This window comes from Coffea arabica, chromosome 7e (assembly GCF_036785885.1).
Source record: "Coffea arabica cultivar ET-39 chromosome 7e, Coffea Arabica ET-39 HiFi, whole genome shotgun sequence".
Classification (NCBI taxonomy): Eukaryota; Viridiplantae; Streptophyta; class Magnoliopsida; order Gentianales; family Rubiaceae; genus Coffea; species Coffea arabica.
In genome coordinates this window covers 10,131,398-10,142,092 of record NC_092323.1, presented here as the reverse complement: position 1 = coordinate 10,142,092, position 10,695 = coordinate 10,131,398, and the positions used below count along the sequence as shown (strand labels likewise).

The following is a 10,695-nucleotide window of genomic DNA, read 5'->3' as shown; positions in this document are numbered from 1 at the left end:
GGGTTGGGTTGGGTGGTACGGAGGGAGGGAGTGTAAGCAAGAGGTCTCGAATTCGAATTCTTTCGTTTACACTAAAAAAAAAAAAAATATGTATTCCCCCCCTCCCCCACTACAAAGGATGCTAAAAGATACAAAAATCCAAAATTAGGTGCACTATTACATTGAAACTAGCACAATTCGTTAACTGTGTTTGGACAGTAGATTATTTGAAATAATTATTGTAACACTTTTTATAATGTGATATATACGAGATAAAAAGGTGATTAAAAAGATAAAAATGTGTATTAAAATTTGTGTTTGTGATGCAAATAAATTTTTTTTTTCAAATCATTCCTATCCAAACAAATGATTGTTACTCGGCTCTCTGTGCTTTATGTAGTTTAAGATGCCTTCTCAACCCTTTGTATAGAAAACGAAGTGCTTTTGGTTAGTAAGATACTTTACTTGTAATCAAATGTATATAATATGTCAAGTTATTGAAAGATAGGTGGAATTCCAATTCTCTTATAATCGAAAACAGAAACTCTATATAGAGCGTAGACAATGAAATTCATAATGTGACTGTAATAAATAAAACAGAAAAGTTATATTTTGTTCATCATTTTTTTCCTTGGTCTCTGTTCTTCTTCCCCTTCTAAATTACATTACTCTCTTCTCCAACAATTGCAAAATGATTGGCACCTAGCGATGCCATAGCCTTCTTACCCAAATCTAACGTCTAAGATGACCGTACGGGTTAAGGTCACATAATTAAAAATTCCTGGGTACCCGATTTGCCCCGCATATATATTTTTTATTTTTATATAGTACTATAAAATAATATTTTTAGAGATAAATAAGCAATTTTATTAAACAAATTACATTACAAATACGAGAGACTATAATTTATTTACAAGATTCATTTGTAGAAGTCATGATTTTATATTTATAAAAAAAGAGTTTAATTAATTTGGAACATATATTTTTAAAAAATGTGTTATTTATTTCAAACTTTTTTATTGATTTTGAATTCTTTTAATATTTTTCCTTTTTCTTGTAATCTTTTCGCATGTTTGTTTGTTGGTGAGAGAATTTTTTTGAAGAAAAAATCTTTATTAAATCTTAGATGAATGTGTAAAATATAAAATGAAATTAATATAAATTATTAATTTTTAAATAAAATATTAAATGGAGCAGAACGAGTACCCGTTGACCCGATTCTATCTCAGCAGGTACCCTATAATTGGGTACTCGCTACTATGTAGGACGAGTAAGGATCTAATTGGCTAAATGGTAGATGGGACGGGTATTTGACCCGCCCACCCCTACCTCTTGTTGTAACTTGTAATTGAAGGGGAAGGAGGAGGCAATGGAAGGAAGGGGAGAGAGAGCGACAACAGTGGCAGTGGACGAGGGAGGAAGGGATGAATGGTGGGTGGTGGTATGTTGTAGGTGATAATGAGTGAAAGAATAAAATGTGGTGGGTTTTTTTTTGTAAGTTGTATTTAAAATGGTGTTTTTGGAGCTGTTTTTGAAATTATTAGTGTAAACTCCACAAATAATAAAAACAGTTTTTAAAAAAAGAGGTATCCATACAGAGCCAATGTTATCAATGTAATTGTCTCCAAAATTCAACTTAATTGTAAATATATTAGATAACTCATGCGAGGTCTTCAATCCTTAATACAATTTTCAAACCCTTCCCTTTTTTTTTTTCTTTTTTCTTGTATGGCTTAGAGTTTCTTTTAAACTAAAAAAAATAAAATAACATTATTAGATTTTCATCCTGCTGATGTAGAGCTACGAATACGATGTTTAATGTTGGGAATTTGGTTGTATTGCACATACACAAAAAAAAGTATAAATTTGTTTTAAAAAGTTGGCATCAATCTAAAAAAAAAAAATGGGAGATATAGATTTTGCCATATAGACATGTTTGGTAAAAGTTATAGACGAATAGTTTCACTTGACAATTTAAAAAATAAACAATTAGGATTTCAGATGTTTATTATTGTCTACGGAGCAAGAGTGGAGTTAATAAGAAGACCTTACGCAGACAAATTAATTGCTTGAAATCGCTTAATATTGAGTCTAATAAAACACTTATTTTCTTTGAGAATAAATTGCAACTCATTAGTAAGGGGCAACCAAAAAAAAAAAAAAAAAAAAAAGCAACTCACTAATATATAGAGCTGTTAATCGAACCGGGCAGCTCGCGAGCCGAGCTCGACCCGGCTCGATAAGGGCTCGACTCGGCTCGTTTATTGAGAGAAACGAGCCGAGCTCGAGTTTAACTTGATGCTCGTTTAATAGACGAGCCGAGCATAGCTCGGCTCGTTTAAGCTCGATAGGCTCGAATAGTAGGGGTATTAGTGTCATTTCATTATGTATTTGATACTCTACAAGCTCGATAGGCTCGAGTTCGAACTCGAAATTGCTTGAATAGTAAGGGTATTAGCGTCATTTTAATTGTGTATTTGATATTCTACAGGCTCGACAAGCTCGAGTTCGAGCTCGATAAGCTCGACTCGATTTTGAACTCGAGTTCGAGCTCGAGCTCGAGTTTTCTACCGAGCACATCGAGTCGATCTCGAATAGTTTGTGAAGCTCGAATTACTAATCGAGCGAGCTCGAGTTGGCTCGATTAGGGGTTCGAGTCGAGCTCGATTATCACATGCTCGAGCTCGACTCGGCTCGTTAACAGCACTACTAATATATGAGTAACAATTAAAAGCATCGAGCCAAGAGAGACCGCCCATTTTCAGTTACTTTCATCTCTGGCCTGAAATGGGGTTGCCGCCACGACGCAGCTAGCCTTCTGATGGCGATGTCTTCGCTTGCCGCCGCCAAAAGCAAATCTTTTCTCTCGCGCCTTAAAACCCTTCTCACCTTCCAGGTACCCTGCAAGCTCAAACTTGAACTCACTCACTTTAAATTCTCCTGTTTCACTAAAATCTTGTTCACTACTAGCACTCTTTTCTTTGTGAGGCATTTTATCAAACAAGTCGTGATCTGGTTTGCTAAATTAGAAATTCAACTATCTGTTTCAGAATTTCAATCACACTCTTACTGAAATGTGCCCTCCTCCAGTTTTTGAGCGAGGTATCTCTCCACTACTTTGCAAACTTAGCTATTCTCCTGCGTAGCATCTGATTTTTTGAAACTCTCCTTTTTTACCTAATGTTTGATGTGCTAAGTAAGGGCCTCCGGGAAACTTCATCCGAAGAAAAAGTAAATTTAAATTCCAAGATTATCTTTTCATTTTCTTGGGATTCCAAGGTTGAGAAGAGGCAATGGATTTGGGAATTGCGGATTACTTTAGCTGTTCCTCTGCTGTACATTATATTAGTTATGGTTCTGGAAGGTGAAACTTAAATGATGCAGATGATGGTGTAGGGGAAATTGAATTTTCAAAATGGAGAAAGCTGGATGCAAGGAAAATGGGGATAAATCAATCAATGATACCGATGTCCCCGTGGATTGTCCTGAAGATTCTTAAAAATGAAGGTTAGATTTGTTTGTTGTTGAAGTAGCTTTAGTTTTTAGGTTTAAGATATTTTCACTCTTTTGATTTGAAAGGCAGTCACTTTAACATAATACTATTAACTAATTGCTTTAGTTAATGAGATGGCCCTTTTACTACTTGAACTTTTGGACATAGAGTGCTTTTCCAAGAATGGTGCCTTATGTAGTTCATATGGTTTTCATACCCGAAAGGAAGTTAAGCTCATGACTTATCAATAGCACTACAAAGCATTTGTTTGAAATGTGAGATCGCCAAGAAATAATAATCTTTACAGCCATTAACCGATCCTTTTCTGCTATCTGTTTTCCAGTTTTCTTTTGCCTTCATAGAGACCCATATTACAGAATTTTTTGTAGCACTTATGCTCTCATTGTGGCATGTTTTTCTATTCAAAGAGCGTTTACCTGTATCGCACTACAAAAAATTTGTCTTTTTGGTCAACACTTTTCAGGTTTTGAGGCATACTTTGTTGGCGGATGTGTGAGAGATTTAGTCCTGAAGCGAGTACCAAAAGATTTTGATGTGATCACATCAGCTGCACTTACTCAGGTTTGGTTCCAGTTCATGTTAGTGAGATAATTGCATATTCTCCATGCTTTTCCTTGGTTGATGAGTTTTATATATTTATATAACAGGTGCGAAAGAAGTTTCATCGATCTGTGATCATAGGAAGGCGATTTCCTATATGTCAAGTGAATATCAAAGGCAGTGTAGTGGAGGTAGGTTCAGCATTTAGTTGTTAATATGCAACATTTTTGTACTTGAAGTACCAGCCTAGGTACTATCACGGCCAGCTACCAATAAAAAACAGTGGTATTTAAGTACCATCTTACTTGTAGTGAGACGTAATTTCAGAATTCCTGGTCTCAGAGCATGATACGTGAAGATATTGCATTTTACCATTGATTTCTGTCAAAGTAATGTAGTTATAAGATACCGATCTGATGCAATGCAGGTATCAAGCTTCCAAACACGTGCACAACATAATGATGGGAAGGATGGCAAGTTTTCTGTCTCTCAATTGCCAAAAGGATGTGATAAAAAGGACCTTGCTCGTTGGAGGAATTGCATGCATCGCGACTTTACTGTTAACAGGTGATTTTTTAGTTATGCTTTTGGATAAAACAATAAGTTGACTTTTATTGTGCCTCGAGGATATATTACTCAAATGTCAAAAGGATGTGATCATATTTTACCTATGCTTCCTATGCTCATGAATAATTTCGATTAAGTCATTTGATATTTCGGTAAGTTGGTAAACTCTATGTGGCCATTAAACTAGACAGATTATAAGGTTTTTTCCATTTGAACTGCTTTTTCTGTTAATAATAGTGCATGATTTTGGCATTTATATTGTATTAAGCCATTGAAGCCAATCTATCCTGTCAAGCTTAGGGAATTTATGTTGAATATGTAGATACTTAAAGGAAATAAAGCTACCAGCCCTTTTCCTATTTGCACAGCTCTGCACTTTAATTTCCTATTCCTGCATCTTCAGCATTTGGGTTGTTCATTAACAAGCTTTATGAATTCTTAAAGTGTAAGCAGGATATTAGTCTTTATGGTTTTAGTTTTGGAGTTTTTAGTCATTGTTTGATGTTATCTAACACAATTACACAATTGTGAAATTGTTGGAGCAGCTTGTTCTTTGATCCTTTTGTGAATAAAATCTATGATTATGCTGATGCACTTTCAGATTTGAAGTTATCAAAGGTAAGCTTATCACTTCAAGTATTTCGACTAATTAGTCCAGAAGTTGGAACATAATCAGTTGTGTTGGTATTTCAATGATTATTTATACTCCTGTGAAATGTGCTCAGCTGCGGACTTTAATTCCTGCCAAATTGTCATTTAAAGAAGACTGTGGTAGGTGGATCTAATTTTCTGTTAGTAATGTTCTGATTATTAGATGCAATGGTTAGTAGCAGAATAATGTTTGGAAGTAATTGGTAGACTTTTCTTGTCTACTTTCACTCAGCAAGGATCTTGCGTGCCTTGAGACTAGCAGCTCGTCTGGGCTTGTCTTTTTCAGAAGATACTGAAAGTGCTATACATAAGCTCTCTTCATCCATCCTGAGCTTAGCTAAGGTACTTCCTTGAATGGTAGGGAAGCACTTCTATCTTATGCCATTCATTTCCTCAGTTACCTTTTCTTCTTTCTTTTTTTTTTTTTTTTAATTCTCTGTATATGATGACCAATTCCTAGTAATCCATCCAAGGATAAGTTTTAGGATCCTTGAAGCATGCTTCAAAACTACTATGCTACTCTAACAGAGTGGATGGTGAGATCTTTGAGTTGTAGAGTTTGCTTTTCAGCTTCCACGTTTGTTTGAAGCAGAGTCCATTCATTCCTTATATGCATTGGAATGGACTCTCTGAAATAGTTAAACCTTTGAGCTTTTTCATTTCAAGATGCTCGTTGTGTGCACTTTTTAAAGTAATAAATTGTCTTGCCTAAACTAAGTTAGACAATTCTGCTTTTCTAGTCTAGGATCTTGATGGAATTAAACTATATGCTGTCTTATGGGGCTGCTGAGCCTTCGCTATCTTTACTTCGGAGATTCCACCTACTTGAGATCCTGCTACCTCTCCAAGTAAGTTATTTTTGCCTCCTCCTGTTATCATTTTCAACATGCCCACACCAGCATACATTACTCTAATGCGACAACTTTGGGATTATAGGAGGCACATCTTACTCAACAAGCTCATATATCTGGTCAAAGTCCCTCGATGCTGATGGTATGAGCTGGTTTTAGTGTATATTCACTATACTTTAGCTATATTTTAGTCGTTCTTAAGCATAATTCTTGATCTCTGAAAAATTTTTTTGTCCTTTTTCTAAAGCAAATTGCACTCCTTGACAGTGGATTTTTTTTTCAGAAACTATTTTCCAATTTGGATAAGTTGGTTAGTTGTGATCGACCTGCTGATAGCTCCTTGTGGTGAGTTAACTTTGTTCAAAAAGCTCAAAGCCCCACTGGAAAGTAGCAAGTGTTATTTTTATGTGATTGTGTTTATTTTTCTGGCGCTTAATGCTACTGTGTCAACAATTAAAGATCCATTGATAGGCTTATCAAATTAAATTTTTCTTGTCTTTGTTCAGATGTTGCTTCTTGGTTTTTGAGAACATAATTTGTTCTTTCTTGGAGGACAATGCTTCCTTGATGATCTTCTGCTTTGTGTTCTAAACATCTCCTTCTGTATGCATTTAGTTGTATGATCTTTTGGTAATTTTTTGGTCTACAACCTGTGTAAAAGCACTGGTTTTCCTCATTTCTGAGCTCATGTGCACTGGGTTTTTTTGGTATACTTTTCCTTTTAGATAACTAACACATATAGCAGGATATTCCTGGTTTTAAACTTAATTGAATGTTATCTTATGCCATGGGCTTCCCCAAATACTGTAACTAGATAGGAAGCTGGTGCAGAATTGGTGTTATAGCCAGACAGTTAATTATGATATTGACTCCTTAGTAATGCTTACTTCTCTTGCTTACTCAATTTTATGATACTCTCATGCTTGTTCTCTTGCAATTTTTCATATTAAATGCAGTTGTGTGGTATTCTATCATAGTTTGAAGTTTGAAAAGAATCAAATCTGACTTTTGTCCTCAGTTTTGAGCCTCCATTTAAGTTTACATATAGGAGCTCTTACCTAGATCTTCTTCTTTCTTGCAATGTTTGGTGGACAGGGTTGCAATATTGGCCTTTCACTTGGCATTAATTAGTAATCCTCAACATCCGCTTGTTGTGTTAACCGTTGCATCAGTACTTTTTCATGGAAAGTGGGAAGAAGGTGTCAAATTTGCAAGACAGCATGCTCAAGAAGTGCAAATTTATATTCCTGAAATTGCAAGTTGCTCTGACTCAATATCAGATGATGAACTTGCTGATAAAGTTAGTGAGTTGGCTGTGCAAGTGCAAAACTCTGTCTGTTTTTTGTCTGAAGCGGAAATCCTTCTTAAAGAGATGGCAAAATTTCCAGCATTCGAGTGCCCTGGCTTGGTAAGTACATTTGGACTTTTCAGCATTCTAGTTTCTTGATTTTCCTAATCTAAGGAAACAGGCTGTGGGTGGACTTGATCTCCAATGTTGAAGTTTTATGTGCTTCATCGTGGAGTAAATTTAAGTGGAAATGTCCTGAGTGTTAAGTGGAAATGTCCTGAGTGTATTGCACGTGGTTGTTTGTTTAAGCTAGATTTTCAATGAATTCTAAATATCCATTTTGTTACTTGTTTTTTTTCCATGTATATAAGCCTCATCTTTTGGCCGTGTAGTATGGAGATTGCAAATGACTCAATTTAAGCATAGTAAAAGCTATTGTGCTTCAGCTAGCCTTGCTCTTTGTGACACTCATCTTTTTCAGTAGTTTAAGCTTACCAACAACTGTTTCAGGACAGAAAGCAATAGTTTAGGTTATAAGGAGACAAGAATCCCGGTTAATTTTAGAGCATCCTGGTTTGAAATTACGGTTTCTATTGTTTGTTTCTTAGACACTTTATAATCACTTATATATGGTATTATTACTATTACTGGACAGAAAATTAGTCAGAGGCAGTAATACCTTAGGGATACAAAAGATGGATTAAGAAACTTCTTCATGCAAAAACTCAGTGGCATAAAAGCCAAAGTAGTATGCAATATGAGATGCATTATACATTTGCTCCTCTTTTGTAGCAGGAACTTTGCCTTGACTTATTGTGTTTCAAGTGTTGTTTTTATGCTGAATTTTACTGACTAGATTGTCAGTACTGAACATGGATGAAAACATGTGCTTCTTCAGGTATTTGTACCCAAGAAGTTGGGGGCCTCTGCAAAGCAGATATTTGATGTGCTAGTGAGAGATTTGACATCCCTAAGGACAAAAAGGGCAAGTATGGAAATAAATTATGATTCCTTAAAGAAAGGAAACGCTCGTGAGGCAAGATTTGTCCTTGGCCAAATCATTTTGCATACATTGGGTTGTGAACTTGTCATAGGAGATGAGGTGATGAGAAAAGATAAAATTAGATTGCATGCACTTGATCCAGAAAAGAATGCAGAGATACTGGCAGAAAATTCTCCTCTTGTTGTTGATCAGAGGAAAAAGACTGATACAAAACGCACTGTAAAAGCTGCTAATTATGTGGAAGAACAAGTAGTTTCCAAGAAGCAGAAGTTGTTTGAAAAGATTGGTGGACTCTCTGAGCTAGGAAGAGATATGGATCAAATGCTAACTGCTGATACAGAGTCAATGGATCTAGATGGGAAAAAGCAAGATTTGTTAGAGGACGATTCCTGCTCTGAGGCTGCTAAGAAGTGTCGCAAAGGGAAGAGTAAAGAAACTGGCAGTTTGCTGCAGGTTTATGCAAGTAAGATGCTGGAAAAGGCAGATAGTCATGGGGTGCCTCGAGAAGAGATAAAATCAATGCTGGAAACTCTGAAATTTCAAGCAGGGAAACATGAGGCTCCTGTTAAGGAGCAGAAGACATCTGGTGATGAAGAGTACAAGAAGAGTGCTGAGAAGCATTTGAAGCTTTTGGAGCAAGTAAATAATGATGTTGCAAGAAAGCAGCCAAAATGTAAAGAGAGTTGCCTTTTGCATCAGGAACCAGATACTGAGCAGCAGAATGTGGTGGTTGAGTATATCGGAGGTAATGTACATCAAAATAGGCGCGTTCTGGAGAAGGGTGTAAATCATAAAAATGAGAAACTAGAAGGCAGACCTCAAACGCTTTCTAGTCTATTCAAATGAACCTGTTATATTAGATCTAATCTTCTGTTTTAGAATGTCACTAGTAGTCCTGCTAAGTAGTGGCATTGAGTGCATGGCAGCAAAAGTTCGTTTCATTGTGACAAGTTGCCAGTTTTTGATAGCGAAGAAGATTATAGAGAGAATTAAGCGCCAATTAGTCGGTCTAGCCCCGTGATATACTTAGCTATTATGAGAATATTAACTCTCCACATGCAGAGCTTGATTCCTTCTTGCACTTGGTAGTTTGACGCATGGTCTTTGCCTTGTTGGTTCCCGTCAGCTAAAGGTTTATTATGAGGTAAAGCTTCTTTATCATCAAAAAAAAATATGGTTCAATTTCTTCTTAAATTTTCTATAGAATTGTTGGTCACACCACACCACTATTAAATGGCCTCTAGAAATACCCTTATAGGCCCTTAGAGAACGTTAAGTTTCGAAACCGTTTGTCCAGATTGCAGGCCTGCAAGCTTTCAGTACCAAAACTCCAGAAATGAAACTATAACTATTAAAGTATTATAACTGTATACTGGTGTCAGTGCCACTTGAGTACTTCTCAATTAATATGAAGACAATCACTCCAATTACATCAAAACCTACAAAGCTATTTACGATTTTTTTTAAAAAAGAAAGAACGAAGAGTTGTTGGGTGCAATAGAGAATTCCTTATACTTAAAACGTTTTCTTGGAATAAGAGTTCCGGTATTTTTTATCATTAGAAGCGATGGAACAAATTCAATGCACTAACTCTCTTGAACACCGACTAGTCATCCAAGAAAATGCAAATTACGTCCGTTAATAGATCTCATTATTACTAACAAAAGAAAGGAAACATGAACCAGATAGTAGTATCCTTCTATTTTGGTTTATCTCATATCCTATAATAAACAAGTAAATATATTTTTTTTACAGCAATTTCCTCCTTTTTCTTTCTTTCTTTTCTTCTAGTATATATATGTCTTTGGTGGAGGAGGGGCAGGAATGGCCTGCAACCGTTTCTGAAGGTTCATGGCCAATATTTGATAAAAAAAAAAATGTAAGATCTACATTTCATTTCATACATTGTTTTTTACATTATATGTAGGACCCACAAAAATTTATTCTATAGTTACACGTTATTGAAAGTGAGTTACACAATATGTATATATATGTACACAGTTATATATTGTGCATTTTGCACAAAACCATTCCAAACAGTTTTGCTGATGACTGTTCGGCCCCTTGTCCAGTCTTTGTTTGGTAGGACAGGAGCTGAGGGTTAATACATAGGACCACAGGAGCCCGGCCAAAAGTGGGGAAGAGCGCCCTACGAACCCTTTTTTTTAATTGTTTCAGTGAGCTTCCTAAAAGTGCAAACCCCAATCAATTTCTCTATTATTGACGCCCTTTCTAGTCCTAGTTTTACACACAGTCACGCACTTAAAAGAGAAAAGAAAAAGGGCCGAAAGGAAGAAATTTT

At 35.9% G+C, this 10,695-nt stretch overlaps 1 protein-coding gene across 4 annotated transcripts; it reads left to right on the top strand.

The window, feature by feature from the left end:
• Positions 1-2,726: 2,726 nt before the first annotated feature.
• Positions 2,727-9,474, top strand: LOC113702422 (uncharacterized). Of its 4 annotated transcripts, none has more exons than XM_027223634.2 (14): positions 2,727-2,875; positions 3,030-3,081; positions 3,376-3,486; positions 3,957-4,054; positions 4,141-4,224; positions 4,461-4,600; positions 5,146-5,218; positions 5,326-5,371; positions 5,484-5,593; positions 5,992-6,099; positions 6,188-6,244; positions 6,386-6,447; positions 7,198-7,510; positions 8,289-9,474. In XM_027223634.2, exons 1-14 carry the CDS (start codon positions 2,801-2,803, stop codon positions 9,237-9,239), a joined length of 2,280 nt encoding a protein of 759 aa, XP_027079435.2. In that variant the 5' UTR covers positions 2,727-2,800; the 3' UTR covers positions 9,240-9,474. The 4 variants fall into 4 exon arrangements, with proteins under 4 accessions (XP_027079435.2, XP_027079434.2, XP_071915470.1 ...); XM_027223633.2 differs by having other exon boundaries at positions 3,364-3,486; XM_072059369.1 differs by lacking the exon at positions 3,030-3,081 and having other exon boundaries at positions 2,738-2,875.
• Positions 9,475-10,695: the final 1,221 nt, after the last annotated feature.